This window comes from Diorhabda sublineata, chromosome X (assembly GCF_026230105.1).
Source record: "Diorhabda sublineata isolate icDioSubl1.1 chromosome X, icDioSubl1.1, whole genome shotgun sequence".
NCBI lineage: Eukaryota > Metazoa > Arthropoda > Insecta > Coleoptera > Chrysomelidae > Diorhabda > Diorhabda sublineata.
In genome coordinates, this window is record NC_079485.1 from 23,039,398 (window position 1) to 23,062,489 (window position 23,092).

The 23,092-nt window shown below is 33.0% G+C and overlaps 2 protein-coding genes across 2 annotated transcripts; one reads left to right on the forward strand and one right to left on the reverse strand.

Annotated features, from left to right (window-relative positions):
• Nucleotides 1-625: 625 nt before the first annotated feature.
• On the reverse strand, nucleotides 626-13,031 carry LOC130451187 (synaptojanin-1). The gene is made up of 16 exons (XM_056790036.1): nucleotides 12,724-13,031; nucleotides 12,438-12,664; nucleotides 12,187-12,320; nucleotides 11,967-12,131; nucleotides 11,633-11,777; nucleotides 11,364-11,537; nucleotides 9,737-9,903; nucleotides 9,590-9,671; nucleotides 9,224-9,367; nucleotides 8,994-9,150; nucleotides 7,738-8,226; nucleotides 6,823-7,406; nucleotides 6,223-6,468; nucleotides 6,034-6,163; nucleotides 5,755-5,970; nucleotides 626-5,697 (listed from the first exon to the last, which is right to left on the reverse strand). Exons 1-16 carry the CDS (start codon nucleotides 12,848-12,850, stop codon nucleotides 5,444-5,446), a joined length of 3,441 nt encoding a protein of 1,146 aa, XP_056646014.1. The 5' UTR covers nucleotides 12,851-13,031; the 3' UTR covers nucleotides 626-5,443.
• Nucleotides 13,032-17,535: 4,504 nt separating this feature from the next.
• Nucleotides 17,536-18,561, forward strand: LOC130451060 (uncharacterized). The gene has a single exon (XM_056789858.1). It carries the CDS (start codon nucleotides 17,536-17,538, stop codon nucleotides 18,559-18,561), a length of 1,026 nt encoding a protein of 341 aa, XP_056645836.1.
• Nucleotides 18,562-23,092: the final 4,531 nt, after the last annotated feature.

A 23,092-nucleotide genomic window follows, 5' to 3' on the forward strand; every position in this document is an offset into this window, starting at 1 on the left:
CTTTAAGACAAAAATAATTATGTAGATGAGAGCTTAGTAATTTGTGTATATTAACGTATAACAAGCATTATAATGAGAAAATATCGCTATGTCTTGTTAATATCAATGGATTTGATTGGTTTTTTATAAAGTTAGTTTAACACTTTAATGAGCTGTTCAAATATGAAGGTATTAAAATAATCCTTTAATGAATTTTACAGAGAGATGTAATGTTGTATTTTATATATTTTGTTTATGAGATATATATGAATATTAGCAATTTAAGTATATCTTTCACAAAAAACATATTATATTTTTTTAAATATATATTTATATTTCACTTACTCAATGTTTACTTAACTGCCTGGTAGTTCCGTCTGGAATATCACAACACACTTCTACTAAATGATCAAGTCTGCGTACCTAGACATTCTGGAATGCGTGATTTGGCAATTTAGCTGAGGTCACCACTTTCATTGGTCCAGAGTTAAGAAAAAAGGTAACAACATCTTCATGTTAAGATGTTTGGGTGTGTATAGCTTCATTACTCATGTACTGAGGAAACCACTTTTTCCTGCATTATGCTTTTCTAGTGAATATTGTTACAGTAAAAATGAGTAAGGTATTCAGTTAAAGAATAATCACTTCAAATATATTTAATATGATACGAAAAACAGATATAAATATATAAATAAAATTGCTCGAATAATTTTTTTACATATTAAAAACAAATTTTAAATCCATGTGATTGCACTATACCTACTGTTAGAATATATAAACTAATTTTACAAGCATTTATCTATTTTATAATTGCTCTACTTTTTATTGATGTGTCATTTAATTTTCATGTTTGGATCAGAGCAAAAATAAGGTGGATCTATTTATATTGCTATACATAGGCATTTATAATAACAATTTTAAACGTATACCTCTCTCAATATAAAGCCTTTATTTAATCATTTTTGTATGGTAGGTATATGTTGAAAAATACTAATTTTACAGTGCAAATTCGATTGGTACCATTCTTTCTACAATGGTAGAAATACTGAAAAACGCACACCTTAATAAGAAAACGGAAATGTATTGAGGTGAATTAAAGATCACGAGGAAAAATGGAAAAATTAATTCAATTGCATTAAAAGACCCACAAAGTATACTGAAAATACATTAAAAAATCTGGTTAATGTTAGTATAACAAAACAGTGTTTGTACAAACAATAAAGGACTGATGGAATCATCTATTTGAACTAGCAAAAAGGAACACCCATACAAACTCCCAGAAAAATTATGGTATCATTTATTATTTGACTAAAATTTATTGACTTTGTTGCCTCCTAATATTTATATCCAACATAAAATTGTTTTGTTAAGACTGATAATGTCTTGCGGTTATGCAAGAAATTTAAATTTATTCGTCTATTACAATCACAATATTATCCTCGAAGAGTATCCTGTAACAATTAGGTAACTGGGCATTAAGAAGATTCCAAGAGATGGAAAGAAATCAAAGACTAAAAGGCGTGTTAATTTTGCAGATTGTGGTTTAACGGTGTTAAGATCGAGGGCCCCATCGACATGGTGATCATTTAAGAAATGCTTATAGGTTGTTAATGTAATAGATCCATAATTTGTACTTTTTCTTCCTTTTTTAGTAGATTTTTTTCCATGCATAATAATACTTGAATGCAACCAAAATTATCTTAAAGAGGTCGAAATCCAAGTCAGCTAATAATTTTGTTCTTATCCAATAGAACATAAATTTTATTTGTTAGATTTAGTTAAATCACTATATATCCCACAATTCTAACTGAAATTAACAATAAATACGTTAATTCTGTATTGGTAATATTTTAATTCTCTCCATAATAAACACACTCTTTACACCAACGCTCACAATTACACTGTAAGTGGAGGTGTAAACAGTATGTTCAGTATGAATATCACCAACGGTTCCATAAATTCCAACTTAGTCTATCTCCATAGAGTAATTTCATCGAAATTATTCGTTAATTTTGATGAGGAGTGTATAATGCGAATTACTTAGTCATAAGAAATATACAATAAAACTTGAACAAGGAATGTATGAAAACAAGTAGTCATCAGTTTGACACTTGACAGTGACAAGTAACTAAAATAACATTTTACAAGCGTACACCCAGCATTTGATATACAGTACTTTGTTAGTTACAATATTATTATGTAATAATAAAATATACCTGTAAAATGGGAATAAAATATTCATTTTTTATGATCTATCTACACATATTTAGATAGGAATGATTAGTAGATTTATCCATAAACAATACTTTTTCAAGTATTTATATATATATGTATTTATATATATATATATATATATATATATATAATATATTTTCTGAGCTTTCGAATATTGATGTATTCATCATCTGGGAAAATAATTAATTAAGATTGTTGGTGGTTTTGAATCGTATTAATTCTTGTAAAAATTTTAAATTCATTAAGTTTCAAAATTCAATATTCAAATTTGAATATTCGAAAGCTCGGAAAATATATTTAAGTTAGTCCACTTTGGTTAGGTTTGTTTCATTGCCACGTTCCCAATAAGACATCGCTCATAATATAGCTTGCAAAGACTTCTTTTATGTATAATAATGAACACACTATTTACCACCACTATATCAACACAATTACACTGTATAGTCCTTCAAGTCTTCTATAGGTCGCTGGTTAATTTGCATTGCGAGTTTTGTTGTAATGGTAATAAATGTGTTCAGTATGGATATCACCAACGTTTCTAAAAATTTTAACTTAGTAAAACAGTTTAAAAATAAAATTAATACTAATGTCACAGACAATGGCAAGATCAAAAATAAACTTAAGATGAAGATATATATATATATATATATATATATATATATATATATATATACAATAAAAAAATATTTCAACTCCTACTCTTATATTTTTAAATATAAATAAATCTATTTATAAGTGAAAATAGATAGAAGTACCTCTGAAGGCGCCACAGTTATAATTCAATACTTGTTGGCTATAATTAAGCCAAATAAACTAATTGTGTTGAAAACTTACAAACTTAAGAGTAGACATGGCACTGAAGAAAATTTGTTTATTGAAGGCAAGAATAAGATGAGAGAGACTAAGGTACAAGTACAATCTAAAGTGCAATTGAATGAAAATAATAGACAAAATATAATATGTTAATCAATTCCTAATTGGACTCACATTAAACAAGTTGTAGTGAAAAGACTAAAACAAATTAATAAACAAAACACGTGATTCTTTATCTTGGAGATCGTGTTAGATTAATAATTTCCCTTAATATTTGTCATTAATATATTCAATAATTTTAAGAATGTGTTTAATAAAATCTGTTATAGTGTGTCTCAGAGTACAGTACCATGATACACAGGATAACGTACTAAGGGCTATAAAATCATTTTTATTAAAAGGTACAACTCACTTAATCAATGATACACTATTAAATCAATAGTATTAAGTGATAATCTTCAGAGATAAATGCTTGACCTTATACTGTCACCAAAAAAATTTCTTTGTAGACGATACAAAACTTTCTGTAAACTTTTTAGGACCAGAATAACCTAAAGTTGAAAACCCATATTTCAAAAGTTGTAAAAAAAGACAAATTCTGATGCGTATGCAATGCAGAACACATTTCAATTCATGATTGGTACCGGTTCTCTGATAAAGCCCTTAGCCTCTACAAATTATTCAAACCACTTAAACTTGATTATGTTCAGATATTATGGAGTCGTAATTTTATGAAGAATATAGTGCTGTCCGAGAAGAACTACAAAACCTCCACCAGATCTATGTAACAATGAATATGAAATTAGACTTTACAAAAACTTCAGAATACGACTTTCAAGAAATTAGCATTGAATTAATAGTAAAGGAAGGATAGCTGTTATCTATATACATAGACAGCCTGTGCGACAGAAGTATCCATCTTAAACATCCAAGTATGGCTCATTTTATTTTGATTGTTGTATTAGTTTAAGCGGACGTGTTTGTTTTCGATAATTTTATATAAATTTTGCAGTAGTTTGCATACATTTTTTATGATTTTGTTAGGTTTTATATAGGCGCTTATTAGGATCAATTAGAATAGTCTAGGCACTGTCACATATCCAAACGATGATATAATTAATATATGTGTCATTGCTGAAAAATTGTTGAGACGTATAACAAACAATTTCAAAAACTTAAAGATTCATAAGAACAAAATAATAATAAAAGTTATGAATCAATTTAAAAACAAATTTTTCCACATGACATCACTCCATTAGAAAATCATATTATTCTTTTATTAAAAAGCGTTATTGAAATTTTTTTAAACATTAGATTGAGTTTTATTTGTAAAAATATTATTAGTTCAGATATTCGGAATACAACCAAATTAATTATATTTATAGGATAAGATATCTATTTCTGAATTTTTTCTTATATAATTATTTTAGCACTCTGTCATTTAATTCTTATTTTTTATTCATTATAAAATAATTTTTCTATTTCACGCCTATGGTAAAACGGATATTGCCGACCACCATATGCAACAACCATCCTGGTCCACTAAACATTTGATTATTGCTCCTTCCTTTACTTTAAATTCAATTGTAATTATGCACATGTGGAAACCCTCTACGAAATTTTCAAAATTGTAGCATCCCTCTTCCATTAATCATTTAATTCCAACAAGATATACAAGGGGAAAATGTGGAACGAAAAATTCACAAACCGTGTTGTGTATATTTCAGGATTTTCTTATAAGAAGTGCTCTATGTGAACTCTTTTCACTATTTTGAAGTTTCAACAGTAAACCATCTGCTGTTGTAAAATTTTGATGAAGAGCTGTAACAATACTTTTTTTAATTGTATAAAATATATTTTTTCTTGTTGTTTCCACTATAGTTGTTTGTTATATTTTCGTCAAAATCAGTAATTCTGGAAAATTTTACTAAATAAACTAATATGGGAAAATGCATTGAGGTTAAGTACAGTATTTTCAGGCAGCGTTCTCTTGAAATTTAAAATATTTTGAAAATCGTTAGTGAAAAGGAGGTCAAACCAATTATATCCAAGCTAATTTTGGCGGTTTTGAATTCTATATAACAATCTACCAAATATTGCACTACATTTTATATAACTGGAAAATATTGCAATTGGTTTAACTTCAACTCATTGTGAATTCTGAACTTAGTATATATCTACAATAATTTTTTGACCAACAATTAACATCAACTTGTAGCATTCAATTTATATTTCCTAATAAATATTTGGTTTCATTTCATTTAAAAATTTTTCTATAAAAAAAAATTGTAGAGAAAATTTTAACATAAAATATCAAAAAACAGTCCCTAGTTAGTAATGATATAATAATATAATAACTATATCCCATAATTTTTTCTCAAGTACTCCAAGGAAAATTAAATTCAATTAGCTGGATCTATTGTCGTGGCCTTGCAGGGAGTGGTGGTGGAGGGGCAGAACGGGCTGGTACAGGTGGCGGTCCTCTAGAAGGAGTAGGTGGTAGAACAGTTGCAGCTTCTTGTCTTGGAGGGGGTGGAGGAGGTGCTGACGGTTCAGGAGTACTTATTATATCATCACTGATTTCTTCATATACGCCTTCTTCTTGTGACAGTTGGTTTGGCAAATCAGGAGGGGGCATTTGAGGAGGAGCAGAGAGTGGTGGGACTCCTCCTAGATAAACAAAAATATAAATAAAATTTTTTAATTGTATATCTGCTTCTTCTTTACCTAACGTTGGAGCGTTTGGGAGTGATGGCTGAGCAGATATTGGAGAAGTATGTGTTGGAGAAGTCACTGAAGTTTGAGGTTTCATGGGCATATGTATAACACCAGCTTTAGGTGGTACTCTTCTTAAAGATGGAGGTGTAGATTTTACTGTCGGTGGAGGAGGTCTTCCTGGTGGAACCGAACGAGGAATTTTATTAACTTCTGGAATGCCTAAACCTGAAACGAAACAATATATAATGAGAAAAATCTTGAAGAGGGTTGGACAATTGAGTAACTTACAATTATAATCTGACTGGCTTGGAGAAATGTATAAAGGAATAGTATTATTTGAACATAATCCGATTTCTTCCTTTGCTTGGTCAACCCAGTTAGGAGTTTTCAATGACAACGTAAAATTGAAATCATTAATCTAAAAAAATTCACTAAATTACATTCATAAATGTGTTTATACACTCAATTTATTTCTACCGTTATCTTCCCATTAGTTTTCTTCAATGCTTCTAAAACCAACTGTCCATCTCTAAATGTTATCCACATGGTATCTGCTACAAATCTAACTAAAATAGTTTCCCCAAATTGTGAAAACTCTTCCAAAAGTATTGTAACCATGCTATCGTCAAATATAATGAAGTCATCATTTTGAGGTGCATCTTCACAATGCACTATAATTGTTGAATCAGGCGGGCCCATATCAGCAATAACTTCGTAAAATACCTAGAAAATTGATAATTTTCTATATATTCTTATTAAAAATGTATGTACATAACTTAGTTTACATACAGGGTTACTCATAGATTTATTAAATAGAGGCATTCAATTTTATGAGAACTTACAGCTGTTTAATTATGCCCATCATTACTTGTTAACCCTGTATGGAGAAAATTTTGAAATAATACCCTGTGTATATCTTTATAGCAAAATCTTTGATGCAGAGAATGAATCTGTAAAGTAACAAAAATTCTGAAATAAAAACAAATTTATTTGGTTAGATGAATGGGAAAATAAATATTTACATCACATTTTTAGAAGTGATCCAGTTTATTGTTAGGCTTTGCAAGAAATACGAACCTTTTGCCGTTTTTGTTCGTTAACATTTCTAACTTCTATGTCGACAATAGCAATGACAGGTCTGTGATCGCTTTGCTTAAGCTCAGCTCTACCATAATAAACCAAATTACCAGGTGATTCTTGTGCTACTCCATTGATGTCAGGGGTGAGGTTCCTTCTTTTCCAGAGGACCCTATCAGTCCAAGCAGGAGCTCTACATTTTTCACTAGTATCATAATCATCACTGAACAAATCATATTTGTATGTTGGTGGAAAGGTGATGTTACCTTCAATGAAATTTTTAAATACATTACCCTCCTCTTGCTGCTTTTTTAACTGATCATTAATCAGAATAGAATCAAAATCTCCTTGTTTTATGAGCTCTTTTATTTCATCTTTATCCATATCGACCCTATAATTGAAATCTCCACACCAGAATAGATATTCATGACTGTTAAGAGATCGACTCATTGGAAATGTGATTTTTCTTGTTATTTCGTTATAATCTGCATTTCTTTCATTCACCTGAGATTGTCCAGCTGCGAAATGGGCACATACAAATGACATAGAGGTAGCATAAAAGACAAATCTTATTGCAGCTGCCCCTAAAATAAGTCAATTGACATTAGATCACTACATATATGCAAATATAAAAGAAATTATTTATACACAATACTAAAATATCAATAGAATTTTTATATGGGTATTATAACAACTATTTTATTCGAAAAATGTTTTCACTAGCAAGTTCAATTGCATATAACTGCTAGTAAGTAGTACAGGGTAAATGAGACAAGAAAGTGAAGGAGGTATGTTAAGCTGTAGAGCTTAAATATAGAAATGATACATTAAAAAAAAGAGTTAAATGTAATGGTTATAAAGAATGTCGAACTAAAAAATACAAAATAGGTGAAAGTTGTCTTTAACCTGGCTTACCTTTATTTCCGGTGTGACCACCAAGTCCAGTTTTTACAGAATCTACTGCAACATCCCTGATATATGGCACATGTTCAGGTCGTACATAAACGTATAAACATACACCAACTAACTGCTGATAAGTTAACAAAACATATGGTCTATCTCTAGATAGCACTTTCTGTAACTCTATAGCCCAAGCTTTTGCATTTTCAGTGCTTGAATTAACTATATTAGCAGCACTCAAGTCTACTATTTCCTCAAAACCTATAGCATAAATATCTACTGGTATAGATTTGTGTGCATCTATGAATCCTGTATCCACTAGACTTCCTTGACATTTTATATGTGGGTCCAAGAGCCAATCTGATAGTTTTATGTCTTTAAAAACTACACTACGGAAATGTTTGCCTCCATTAACATTGTAAGTTCCCGCTGCTACCCGGATTGGAAGAACCTCTGTATACTCAGTATAACGCCTACACATTTCTCGAAGCACATGATTAGGAGCTAAAAGTATAGGATTACCCTTTGCATTAAGTTCTAACAAAACTATTTTTATTATACCAGGTGTCTAGAAACTTTGGCGACAAACGAAAAATACAGATACTAGAGGTGATTTTTTGTTTATCTAAACTAATTGACCTTTATCTCAAAAGTTCCTCACACTAGCGTTTTTTAAAGATGACACTGTTGAGTGAGTTTTGCAGATAGATCTGAAAAAATTTATATCTACCAACTCCAATATTGTACAAGCCTGCAAAAATATGTTTTTTATTGGTTTTCTACAGAAACTGACTCAACAGTGTCATCTTCAAATGGTGATAGCTCTTTTAGGAGAAAAATAGTTTTATGAAGATAAAATCACATCTAGTGGAGAATTTCTGGACACTCTGTATATTTCAATCAACTAATTGGGTTTGAGGATAGCAGCAATAAACTAATTTGATATTTAATGTTATTTGAGCTCTTTTTTTGAATTCCCATAAGTTACAATCAGATAAATTTGTCCATTTTAATTTTGCCATGTGTTTATTCATTTTTCATTTTCACATAATCATAGGATACATTATTTTTATTGTTTTTACAATTTGACATTCAAATATTTTATATTACAAAGAAAAAAATTCAAATATGCTCTTATTTGCTTAGCTTATCTCAATATAATTATTCAAATTCTCTATCACAAATATTGGATCATATGTACAAAAATAGCAGTTTGTAATTGAAGCTGTGAGGTTTTAAAAAATAAATATTCATTGAAAACGAATACTCACCATGTAGTGTATTATACGGTAACAAATTTCTAGCTCTATCGGCTAATTCAGATGATAATGTAGATCCAACTAATAATATATCAATAGCTTCTTGTTTGGAATTATCCAACAGATTATTCTGAATTGTCCTAGCTGCTGATCTTGCACCATCCATCAACTATAAATTTTTTTGATTTTATTATTACTATATTAATATGTTGAGATCCTGTTTTAGTATAAATTCAACTTACTTTTGATCCACCTTGTATCGCCCCTGTTCCAGCATAAATTTTACTTATTTCATTGCCATTGTTTATCCACATTTGTTTGAAAACTTCTTCAAATCTAGTCTTTTTCTCAGTTAATTGCATACAAACTAGTTGTCTTGATAAAATCTACAGTTGGTATGAAAAATTAATTATCAAACATACCCTCCTTTTACTACAACACTAATATTTACAATCACACTTCTTGATTCTTCAAGGTGGTTATGAATCAAGGTCTTAACAAAGGCTTGAAGAACCTGATAGTGTAATTAGAAGTTAGTGTAGAGGTAGTAAATAGTGTGACTATCCCCAGAAATTCCACTCAAATAGTACGCAGGCCTAATAAATTACCTCAAGTCCAAAAAATGTCTGAACGCAATTTGTCCTATCCAAACAATCCAAGCAATTTGTACGAATAGTGCCTTTTTGTAAACTAAAAAAAATACGTATCATTGAAATCCAGAAAATATTGTGTTTAGATTTGTAAGTATCATATACCTAAAAACGGTGGTTCCATTTGCTTGATAAAATCCAAAATCCTGAAGTTGTTGTTCTAATTTATTTTTGAGTTTCTGCAAATTTGCCTGATTTCCACTTCTACATTCTTGATGATAATCAAATACTATATGAGGTACATCACTGTGAACTGACTCTTTATGGTGTTTCTAAATATACATAATAATAATAAATCATCTTTATTGGTCTGATATGTGTACACAATATAATTTACAAAGTATACAATATACATACATCATGCAACAGGAGTGGCAAGATTCAACATATACGTTATTCTTCCACCTAACCACTTCCAGTCGCTTATTTATGCAAAAGAACTTTATACAGTCTCAATATATTTTCTTATTAAAAAAAATTGCTCTGTACTTAGATTCAAAAGAATTTATACCACACAATTTAAGGTCTTCATGAAGAGCATTATAACCTTTGATAGCTAAGCACGTGAAACTTCTTTGAAAAAAAACGCATATTTATGTAGAGGCATAGTTAACAAATTTTTAATGCCTCACATGTACATTAAGTATTTTGCAGGAAAAACTAGTTTTTCTCTCAAATAATCAGGTGTCGAATGTTTTAGCACTTTCTTAAGAAGACACATGAAATGAAGGTTCGCAACATTCGACATTTTTAACCAATTTAATTCATTAATTTTGGCTGAAATATGGTCATACTTTCTTCGCTTGAAAATAAAATTTCCAACACACATTTTGTACATATTGTATACGATTTTTGATGCCATGTCAAGAAAGGATAGTAAACAACATTAGAGTCGGTAAAAATAGACAATACTAAAAATTCACAAAGCTTTTTCCTCATCCTAAAATTAAGAATAGACCATTTCATATACAAGAGTTTCATTTTAGCATAGCTTTTCTGCAAAAGTATCGTTAAATGTTCTTTAAACCTCAAGTCCACATCTAGAAATAGTCCTAAGTTCTTAGCAAAATGTTTTATTACCAATATCTCACTGCCCAACTCCAATTTTAAATTTTGTTGCAAAATTTCTCTATGTCTCTGATAACAAAACAGCAAAACTTCAGTCTTATTTGCATTCAGATTTAGGTTATGTTCAGTGGAATATTCAAGAATACTTGACAGATATCTATTTAGGTGTGTAGCTGCTGCATCTGGATCTGCAGGATCAAAGTAGTGTAGGACCTGAGTGTCATCAGAATGATTGAATGTGACAGTATGAGACACTATCACATATATCAAAGACATATGCGAGGAACAAAAGTGGGCCAATTATTGAACCCTGCAGCACACCAGATACTATTTCACCAGCCTCAGATGCACTCTGATCCGTGCGAACTCTCTGCCTTTTCCCTTTTAAGTAAAATTCAAAAAATTTACAAGATATTCAGTCAAATCTTAGATATTTCAGCTTTGCACAAAGATCATAATCTAAGACATCAAATGCCTTGGAGTAATCCAAAGAGACAGATATGACAGCCTTCTCCAATCCTCTTATTATATTGTCAGTGATATTTAACATTGTAGTTGCTGTGCTATACCCCCTACGAACTCCTGACTGACGTGTAGGAAGATTATTTTCATGTAAAAAAAAAGGTTAAATAAATATAATTTGGACAAATTTAATAACACCAACCTGAAACTCTTGACTTAGATTAGCTTCACCTTCTTTACTTCCTATAAGACTTGTTCCTAATAAATTTACTATAATTTGTTTACCATAACGTTCTTTAATAGTTGTCATATGCCTATTGAAAGCTGCTTTTGACGCTTCGTATCCTCTAGATATTCTCACTTTATGAGAACCAACCTAAAAATATTTCACATAATCATCTGAAAATATTGTTATGGTGCAATGAAAATATGGCACATTTTTATCTATTTATTTGGGTACTGTTGACTCACTTGTACTCCTGGTTGTTCCCAAAACAGTGGTACTGAGCCTCTAGTTTGCAAATAAGAAGTAATTTCATTATCCAAAAATATCACTTGTTCAGTCTCCACAAAATTAGCTACGTGCCCTTCATCATTTGTACCTCGAACATTAAATCTAAAAAATTTTTATTTAAGAACAAGATACTGAATTTTTATTTTTATCAAATTCTCAATTCATATAGCTACAAAGCATTTGTTAATTTGAAAATGGAATAGGAATCCTGTGAGAAATAAAATAAAAAAATGATCTTTATTAGTAGTTTATTAACAAATTCATAATGAACTAAAAAATATTTATAAAAACCTTGTTCCAGCTCGCTCACAGCTCAACCTAGATATAATTGCAGCAAGTGCTATCCTGGAACCAACATATACTGTCCTTATCTCCACCGAACCACACATTGATTTCACTAGCCAATTATTACAATCTACACCAAATCTAACAAAATGTACATGTAGCATCCGGTTCCTATAATAAAAAAATAAAATATCCTAATCAAATATTTATATCTGGAAAAACTAACCAAAAGAATCTATGATCTGTAGTACTTGTTTTACTTCTTCTTTGAGCACATAATGTCAAATCAAGTGCAGAACCACTTGGGGGACCAGAGTACCAAGTGAAATAAAAAGTACCAGAATTAAGTAATTTTCTTACCTGAAAAACACACACAATAATAAAAAAAGAACCAATTGAGATATAATTTTGTTGTTTCAATTAACAGGTTATTAATTTACACAAGTGTTTTATTTTAGAAGAAGAACTGAAGCTTACTTCTGAAATTCGATCTTCATTTTGAGAATAATGTAGTGGTACAAACTGAGTCTGAGTAATACGAAATATTTCAGAGTCTCCTATTTTGCCTACAGAAAAGGAGCCTGTAATCATAACTAAATATAATACTGTAGTATCACTTGCATTAAGCTGTAAAACACCTAAGCAACCATAAGCATCTAGAATTTTTGTATATTGCTTTTTTACAGCTTCAGTTTCTTGTGCCGCTAAAATATATATAATTAAGACGTTGCGAAATGATTTTAGTGCAGTAATATTGACTTACATAAAACTGCCACGGCCTGTGACTCAAATAATAAAGTGTTTTCTTTTCCTTTTCGTTCAAGAAGAATACTATGAGGACTTGGTGGAGTACATTTTTCGTAAACACGAAAACCTTTATGCATAGCCATTTTAACTAAGTTTTAGATGTTGATTAAGGATGTTAAAATATCCCTTCAGTGGGTATTTTTGTATTTCTTAACATCTATTATTGTTTGACTGTTTTTATACACCCCTCATCTTAAATCAATTTCGACTTCTTAGGCGAACAGCTGAGAACTGACATTGACGTCAACAAAACTATTGACAACTGAAAAGGTTTTAAAAGAATTATTGTTAAAAAACCCCACAGTATAAAATTATGTACACAATATTTATTTTTAACTAGTTAATGATTACATTTAATATATGACATAATATTTAACGTTTGCATTTTCATTATTTGATTAGAAATTATTTGTGATACTAGATTTACCATACTGATTCCATCTATATGTTAGTGTCAGGTTTTACTTTTCAATTAAAAGCAATGATAGGAAAACTATATATTTTTAGATTGTTAAAATATATAAAATCCATAGATGTCACTAGTCATACACTATTTAGTTCTTATATAATAACCGGTTTTCGGAAACGAATAAAGCTAAAAAGATAAATTCATTTTTAATTAGATAAGATATTAATATATGTAATACCATATTTGTCTTTGTTTCTATTCAATACAACTGTTTTGTCTTGTTCTATATATTTTCGTTTTGTCAAAAATGTATCTTTTTGATGCCGCTACCTTTTAATAGATAGCGCTACGTGTTTGATGCTGTGAATATTTTATAAAATGTGGTAGTTTCATATGGCGACCGGCAATATCCGATTTTCCATAGGCGTGTTATACAAAAATTATTCTGTAGCAAATAATATAGCAAATTAACAGAATTCAGGAAAAAAATTGTCTCGTAAATATAATAAATTTATTATTTTCCAATGAAGTTCTTGCAAATCGAGACTTGTAAGTATTAAAATAGGTAAAACCAAGGAACTATCGGTTAAAACTCGTGCATAAATCTCAAGTCTTCATAGTATAGCCAAAAGTAACCATACCATTGCCGCCTAATCCCAAGGAATTCCTCGAAACTGTTTAAAGAGTATTCGGAAGAACTGGAAAGGAAAGATGTAATGAAAGTATTTATTTGGCCATCACAGTCATCCGACTTCAACCCGATTGAGTTGTTGTAGGACAAATTGGACAGGGAAGTCAGAAAGCAATGCCCTATTTCCACTTCACTTGTTTAGAATATCCTGAAAATTGAATGGAATCACATAGACGACGATTATTTGTCGAAATTGTTAAAGAGAATGCCACAATTGTGCACCGAAATAATAAAAGCAAAAGCGGGTTACATCGGTAGTTCGAATATGGAACAATTACAAACTGTATATAGTTATAGACTGCATATAGAGTATATATATATATATATATATATATATATATATATATATATATATAATTACTATATTCTTATCTATATATATTCTTCAAAATATAGATATCAAAATTGATCATTTTTATTTGCCGTGTATCAGGCAAACTATAGTGTGGGCAAAATACCTTTGACCGGTAATGTATATTTTCTTATTCAGTCAATAGTAAGTTTTGCTTTTGAACAAACTCACCATTGAGTTTTTTCTGTCGTTAAATAACATTTTAGTTTTCGAAGTTTAAAACAAATATTTTTGCATATCAATGATTTTGGTTCTGAGTTTTTACATGAAGGTTAGGTTAGGTTAAGATTTGGTTAGACCGGGTTGGTTTAAATTAGGTTAGGTTAGGTTGAGATTCTAAAAATGCTAAATGCTGAAGAAACTCTTAAAATTCTAACTACGAAATAAAATCTAGAAATTCTAACTGCCAAAGAAAATCTAAAAATTCTAAATGCCAATGAAAGAAACTAAAAATTCTAGGCCTAAAAAAAATTTAAAATTCTAACTTTTAAAGATAATCTAAAAATTCTAAGAAAATCTACAAATTCAAAAGAAAATTTAAAAATTCTAAATGTTAAAGACAATATAGAAATTCTAAGACTAAAGAAAAATCTAAAAGCTCTAAGCCTTAGAGAGAATCTAATAATTCTAACAATTTTTTCAAATGACCACAAAGTTGTGTTTTGTTATTTTTGTTAACCCTTCTATTCATAGAATTCATTTTACCCGGCGAAGTACGGTGGGCCTTTAACTTGTATCTCTCAACTGTCAAATGTTCCGAATGCTAATCAATTTTGAACTCTGTAAGTTATTTTTCTATATTTTAATTATGGTTAGACAATAGGTCTAAATTAGAGTGAAGACTAACTTTTATCTTTGGGGTTAGATAAAACCATTCATTAGTGAAATGTTGAGAACATAATACACTTGTTCTTGTAGGTGTTTTTAGTTTTTTTAGAAAAGCTAAAATCATTTTAACTTAATATTTTTATGTAAAAGCAACGATATTACTGATTTTAAATGTAATTCTTTCGAGAATATAACCAGAAAAATAGCCCAATTAAATGTAAAATATAGTTCTTTCACCAAACCACTATTTACAAGGGTTGTATTTCCATTCACAAACTGAAAGCAGGAAAAGAGCGTGTATAGTAGCAAAGAAATCACTACATTTCATTCTACTCTCACAGTATAGCAACAATGACCTGACCGTAGTGGCATGGGAGCAAAAGGTCAAAAACCAACTACTTCTAGACTCGGTGTACATGCCCTATGAGGAGAAAGAACCACTACCTGCAGCTGTCAGAGACGGGCTGGAGCTCATAGAAAGCACATGGTGATAGGATGTGATGCTAATGGACACCATACTCAGTGGGGAAGCAAGGATATAAACGAAAGAGGTGAGTCGATACTTGATTTTATTCTAACCACAGGTCTTGTTATTTGTAATAGGGGATAAACCCCAACCTTTACGGATAGGAGGACCGAAACGGTTATTGATCTAACTTTGGCCACTAACTCGGAGGGTTTAGCGATTGAGAATTGGAGGGTAACTCCCGAATACGCGTTCTCTCGTCTCTCGGACCACGGGAGAATATCGTTCGAAATCAACCGCAAACCAGTGGCTGGGAAACCTTTCAGGAATCATCGGAAAACCGACTGGACGGGATTCGTAGAGATCGTGGGGAAGAAACTCGGGGAGTTGAAAACCAAACGGGACTCGAGACCCGTACAGCCCTCGATTGAGAAGCTCGAAGAAACTGTCGGCACACTGAGTGATATATTATTAAAGCCTTCAGGAAATCTTGTCCAATTAGCCGAACGTGCAAAGAAACCATGGTAGAATGCGGAGTTGAAGCAAAAAAGTGAAGAGACTAGAAGGCTGTACAATATGGCTAAGCGAAACAAAGAAGATTATCGCCATTGCACAGCTTATAAAGCTAGCTTCAATGGCTATAAAACAGAGATCAGGAGAAATAAGATGAAGTCACTAAAGGAATTTATGGAATCCATAATGGAGACCAGCAAAACCGCAAGGCTCAGAAAAATGCCCTCAAAGGACCCTGTGGTCTTAGGGAGCATAGAGAGGACAAACGGTACGTGGAGTGAGGAAACTCACTTCCTGGTATGCCAGGATATCGAAAACCAAATGCCAAAGAGGCAAAGGAAAACGATTCCAGAGCACAATGAGGAGTTGATTAGAAGAACAATCACCAAAGAGAGGGTAGCGTGGGTGGTGGGCTCGTTCGGCCCATATAAGTCTGGAGGACCGGACGAGATCCTGCCGATCATGTTGCAGAAGGTTTTGGGTGATATAATGGAAGTGCTAATTGAGATCTTCTCAGATTGCCTACGACTCGGACATGTCCCGAGAAGGTGGAAGGGAGTAAGGATTGTCTTCATAGCCAAATCGGATAAACCAAGCAACACCAAACCGAAGGACTACAGACCCATAAGCCTATCATCATTTCTGCAAAGACACTAGAAAGACTACTGGATCAAGTTGTCAAAGAAGATACAAAAATAGAAAAGCAGTGCATAGCTCAACACGCATACCTGAAAGGGAAATCCGTAGAGAGTGCTCTGCATGAAGTACTGAGAACAGTTGAAAAATCCCTTGAAAGAAAAGAATACACTATGGGTGTATTCCTGGACATAGAGGGAGCATTCAAAAACGTCAAAACGGAATCAATCAGAAGAGCTCTGGAGAATCACAAGGTTGACGATACCATCTCAAACAGGCTGGTATGCATGCTGGAGAGCAGTCAGATCAGTTAAGAAATGGGAGAAATCAGAACCAAAAATAGGACTACCAGAGACACTCCACAGGGTGGTGTAATATCCCCATTATCGTGGTTAATAGTAATTGAGGAAATCCTGAGAAAACTTAGGAGTAAAGGAGTAAAGATAATAGCATATGCCGATGATGTCGTGCTACTCGTCACGGGCAAGCACTCACAGACGCTAAGTGATTTGATGGAGGCATCTCTTAAGGAAATCATCGATTGGGCAGAATACAATTGGGATCAACCTCGAAAAGACCGTACTGATTTCGTTCACTAGTAGATACAAGATATCTAATTTTCGGCTACCAAAATTGAAGGGGAAAACTCTGACCCTCTCACTGGAGGCGAAATATCTGGGAATAATTCTAGACTCAAGGCTTTCCTGGAAAAGGAATGTGGAGGATAGGATGAAAAAGGGAATCAACGCTTTCTACATTTGTAGGAAGATGTTTGGAAGAAAATAGGGACTACAACCAAAGCTTATACACTGGCTGTATACAGAGGTTGTAAGACACATTATAACTTATGGAGCCGTAGTGTGGTGGGAGGCCATGAATAGGAAGACATATGAGGAAAAACTCGCCAGGGTGCAAAGGCTAGTAGCCATAGGCATAACGGGAGCACAAAGAAGCACACCCCAGGCCACACTGGATGTGCTGCTGAATCTGAAACCACTGGATCTGCACATAAAAGGATTAGCAGCTAAAAGTGCCCTCAGACTGAGGGAAACTGGTCTGTGGAAACAATCCAACTATGGGCACACCAGGATACTAAGGAAGATAGAGAATATGGCGGATATAGTAGACAAAGGTGTACTGAAACAACGCACCGACTACACTACCGCCAGACTGACTTTTGATATAGACCTGAACATCCTCATACCAACGAGAGAGGACTGGGAAGAGAATCCAGGAACAGTAAATAACTTGATCTTCACGGACGGGTCCGTAAATGACAAACGGACGGGAGCGGGAGTATACTTTGAAGTTCTGGGAATAAAGGAATCCTTGAGGCTTAGAAATGGCTGCAATATAATGCAAGCCAAGCTGCGGGCAATAGAACGAACCGGGGAACTAATCCGATGCAGAGATGAAACGATGCGTGACATAACAATCTACATGGATAGCCAAGCGACTCTGAGATCACTGTCGTCTACGGCAGTGAGATCTAGATCAGTGGTGAGCTGTCACGAAACCCTGTCATGGATTTGTGACCAAAAGGTTAGACTCTGTTGGATACCTGGACACAGCAATGTAAAAGGGAATCAAATGGCAGACAAACTTGCCAAATTGGGAACGACCAGGAGCGGGAACGAAACGGTGGGCTTGCCACTACCACCGATCAAATTGCTGAGAGACACGATAGATAGAATATTAGAGGGAGAGCACGGCAAGAGATGGAGTAATAGAGATGACTGTGTCATCTCACGCTCCTTGTGGGCGGTGCTACAGAAGAGGAAGACAACAGAACTGCTAGGCTATGGGAAAGCCTCGATCCGAAGGGTCGTAGCAGTGATTACCGGTCACTGCACAGTAGGCTCTATACTCAGAAAAATGGGTATCAGAACCGACCGATGATCTCTGTACAGAATGCAGTGAAGAGGAAGAGACAATAGAACACCTAATGTGTCACGGCACAGCATTTGCGTCGAAACGACTACAATGAATGGGGAGTGAAACATTGGAATGTCTGGAAGAAGCAGCGGAGTTGGGTGTTAAGGACCTGAATCACTTCATTGCAAATTGGAAAAGCTTGGAAAGGGGGCAAGGACCTGGCAACGGAAGAGATAGAGAAGGGCAGTGAAATGGTGCTGACTGAAAAGTCAGCAAGGGCATCACAATGGGCCCAAGGCCTCCGAGTGGATCTCGGTTGTAAAGTGGAGATCACCCTGTTAACCTAATCTAACCTAACCTAAAGTTTGTATTCTCCCCGCGCTCCAGAAACCGCTGGAGAAAGGTAGGCGCTTACAGCAATAAAAGATATGCTACCGAGTCGAGAAGGGAAGTCGTTCCGCCGTTCACATGAAGGGAAAAAGCCAACCAAGGAATAACGTTGTAAATAGAGGTATTTTTCTCAACCGGAATCCGCACAGGTCTAGCGTATTGATAGAAGGACAGTACCGTACCAGCCTTCATTTTTAAAAGATCAAAGGTAGTTTTCGAAGGAACAGGAGCCGTCTACTACGCAGCCTATGATGAAGACAAGATCCTTAGCAGATTTTTAATCAAGGAAATTGTATTTAACAATTATTTCGCTTTCTCATACGACTCCGCACCAAAAAAGCTTCGTAAGGAACACAAGCAGGAAATACCCAGGTTACCAATCCAGGAGGGCGAGTACTCTATTCAACTGTCTTCAGTGTATACGTTATCATTCCTGAAGTGTTTTATTATCTTCACTGACGTTGCCCGAGGCAACCCGATACCTGGACTTTGGCGTCAAACCGAAACGTAGCGACGAAAGAGTGTGAATTTCCAATATTAGTGAATGTTAAGATGCACCAGTGTATGTCGATAATCACCAATTTCGATGGTGTAACTCGAAAATTGTTCTTAATTTATACTTGAATCGGACATACACCGGTGAATGTTAACATACACGGAGGAGATACTGTTCGGCGATTTACAATTTGTGTGAATATTAACAAACGCCAGTGTTTGTTCGAAAAGCGAGAACGTTATAGAGGGTGATTCATTAAGAATGTCCAATCTCTGAATTGTAGATTATAGACCTCAAAATATGATGATTCTGCTCAACATGCCTTATGCAAATATTGCCAGTTTCCGAGATACGAGGTGTTCAAATTTTGAATTTAAATTTTGATTTTCGCGATAAATTTTTATGTTTTCATAATTTCTCTTTGAAAATTGGCAATTTTATGTTTTTTGGCATGAGGAATCATAATTTGCACTCTAATTTAACATTGTTAATAGAGGGCGCTAGTTACACTTGTTTGTATTAATTAAATCAAAGTAAAATTCTACAAAAAAAAGTTACTATTCTTTGATTCGTGTAACTCAATCGGTTATCGAGTTATTTGCTTCTAAAAAGTTCAATGAATTTCAATTTTTTCATAAAAAAATTTTATTATTCCTTAAATATGTAACAATAACAAATTTGTAGAAAAAAAAAAATAAAAAACTTCAAAGCAAATGCTCAAAATTCTCATCATTTACTTCCATACACTTTATGATCCGCTTAATATCAAATAATCCTTGTCTATTATTTTTAATTACATCCGCGGCTTCTTCTATTTTCCGTCGCAGTAGTGGAAGAGAAGTAACTTTTTCTGCGTAAACTAATGCCTTCATTTACGACCAAATTGAAAAATCCAAAGGATTTAAATCAGGGCCTCTTGGTGGCCAAGCAAACTCACTTCCACGACCAATCCATCGATGCGGAAACTGTTCGTTTAAGTATTGACGAACTTGTAAAAAATAATGTGGTGGTGCTCCGTCGTTAAAAAACTTCATATTTTGTCTTAAAGCGAGAGGTATATCCTCTAATAATTCGTGTAAATGTTCTTGAAGAAAATCTAAATAAAGAGGTCCATTTAAATGTTCAAAAAAACATATTAAATACCCACATATTATACCACACCAAATTTTAACCTTAAACTCGTGCTGAAAATGAGTTTCCCTCATAGCATGTGGATTTTCAGAGTCCTACAAATGATTATTTTTATAATTAAATATTCCTCGTTTGGTAAATGTTGCCTCATCAGTAAAAAGATTTATATCCAAAAAATCTGGGTTAACATTTTGTTTATCTTACAAAAAAATGGGCAAATTGTAGACGCTTAGGTACATCTTGAGGCAATACATTCTGAATAGGAGTGTAATGATATGGATGCAATTTTTCCCTCTTCAGTATTCTAAGAATAGATGAATTAGCTTATACCTGTTTGCAGACTTAAACAGCGAGTACTGATATCTGGATTCTCCGTAACACAAATCAAAATTTCACCTTCTTCATCGGCAGTGATTTTTTTTTGTAGCACCGTGTTCATTTTTAGAACGTTTCACCTAAGCGGTTGTAAAGATTTCGGTACAGTTTGTAATTGGGTTGCCTTCAATTTGGATATAATTGTGAATATCTTCGAGCCGCAGCTGGACCACTATAATTTGACTGAGCAAACACAAAAATCATATCGCGCATCTCATTATTGGAATAATTGTTATTCCTAGGCATTATTTGATAAATAACTATTACAGTTGTTAATAACTAAATTGTTAATAAATGTCTATGCTTCTACACAAACTGACTAAAAGTGACACAATCCTACTTGAAAAGAAAACGAAAAATTAAACCACGGCTTAATTCACGAATATGATTTTGATATTAAGAGATCTTTACGAAAGCGGATCATAAAGTGTATTGAAGTGAATGGTGGGCATTTTGAGCATTTGCATTGAAGTTTTTTATTTTTGTTTACAAATTTGTTATTGTTACATATTTAAGGAATAATAAATTTTTTTTATGAAAAAATTAAAATTTATTGAACTTTTTAGAAGCAAATAATTCGATAACCGAGTGAGTTACTCGAATCAAAGAAGAGTAACTTTTTTTGTAGAATTTTACTTTGATTTAATTAACACAAACAAGTGTAACTAGCGCCCTCTATTAGCAATGTTAAATTGGAGTGCAAATTATGATTCCTCGTGCCAAAAAACATAAAATTATCAATTTTCAAAGAGAAATTATGAAAACATAAAAATTTATTGCGAAAATCAAAATTTAAACTTTGAACACCCCGTATCTCGGAAACTAGCAATATTAGCATAAGGCATGTTGAGCAGAATCATCATATTTTGAGGTCTATAATCTACAGTTCAGAGATTGGACATTCTCAATGAATCACCCTGTATATACTGTTCTCTCTTTAATATACGCTGCTTCACTCACTGACTACAGTCGAAAATGCGTCGCTGCGCTATTTTGTTTTAAAACATGTAACGAAGAGGTTATGTTTGTTTTAACTAACCTAACCTAACCTAACCTAACCTAGCCCTAAACTAATCCTAAACTAACCTAACTAACCTACCTATACCTAGTACAGGTAGGTTGTTTTAATGCATCAATTTTAATTCATCAATCAGGCAGGCATAGTAATTTCGGTCATAATTAACATTAACCAAGTCGTCGTGGTCTATGATAACAGTCACCGGTGAATGACCGAAATCGTCATGAAAAGGATAAATAACGATCATTCACCAACTACCTTGGTGGATGTTAACAGGCACCATAGTATCTTGACACATACTGCATTTCGGACATTCACAGTAACATATATATGTTACAGTGAAACACCGAAATCTGGAGAATGTTGACGTTCACCGGTGAATGTCAACATTCACATAGTCGCTTGGTGTATGTCGAAGAATGACTAAGAACTTGAAACACTCAGTACATTCAAAATGAGAAAGGAAAATAATAGATGTTAAAAACTTTTATGAATTATTCGACTCAAATTTTATTTATTGAAACACCTTAAACTATTATGAGACATTGAATAGCACCATAGCACTTGCTTTTAGAACTGTATTTATTTGTGGAACACTTCTTTTTGCAGGACAGCGTGTATAGCCTTGCCCACCACCTCTCGAATTAGCTGCAGCTGCTTCTCCCAGCGAAATTTCATGAAAATAAATCTCATATATGTAAAGTAACTTTTCTTTACAAAATAGGAACTGATTAAGTTTATAGAGCTGCTTGAGGGTACTTGAGAGTGTTTTTCAGTCAGAACTTGATGTGACGACGTGGTAGATTACAAGTTCTCTTTAATACTTTTCTTTGGAATATGGTTTTGGGTATGACTACCACTCAATTTTTTTCAGATTACCAGTTTATTCAAGCCGTTCTTCGGTTTGAAAGTATTGGCAATTTTTTCAAGTTGTTCTTCAGTTTTCATATTTGTTATTTGTTCTTTAAGCAAAAAAGATGATACTATGCCTCTTTTCGCTTTTATCCCGAACATGGCTTCATAAGGACTTTGGCATATTTCTTCGTGGTATGTAGTATTCTTGGCAAATTGAACAATATGTAAACCTTCTGACCATTTCTTTGTATAGTTATCGTTCACCCATGCAGTTAACATTATATCCTGGT

Bases quoted from the DNA above. Each gene is read 5' to 3' on its own strand.
- LOC130451060 (XM_056789858.1), top strand. From the start codon at position 17,536: ATGAATAGGAAGACATATGAGGAAAAACTCGCCAGGGTGCAAAGGCTA.
- LOC130451187 (XM_056790036.1), bottom strand. From the start codon at position 12,850: ATGGCTATGCATAAAGGTTTTCGTGTTTACGAAAAATGTACTCCACCA. The intron at 9,904-11,363 runs GTTGGTGTTATT...ATGTATATTTAG, and splicing joins ATCTAAGTCAAGAGTTTCAG to AAACACCATAAAGAGTCAGT. The intron at 6,469-6,822 runs GTTCGTATTTCT...TCAATTTTCTAG, and splicing joins ACGAACAAAAACGGCAAAAG to GTATTTTACGAAGTTATTGC.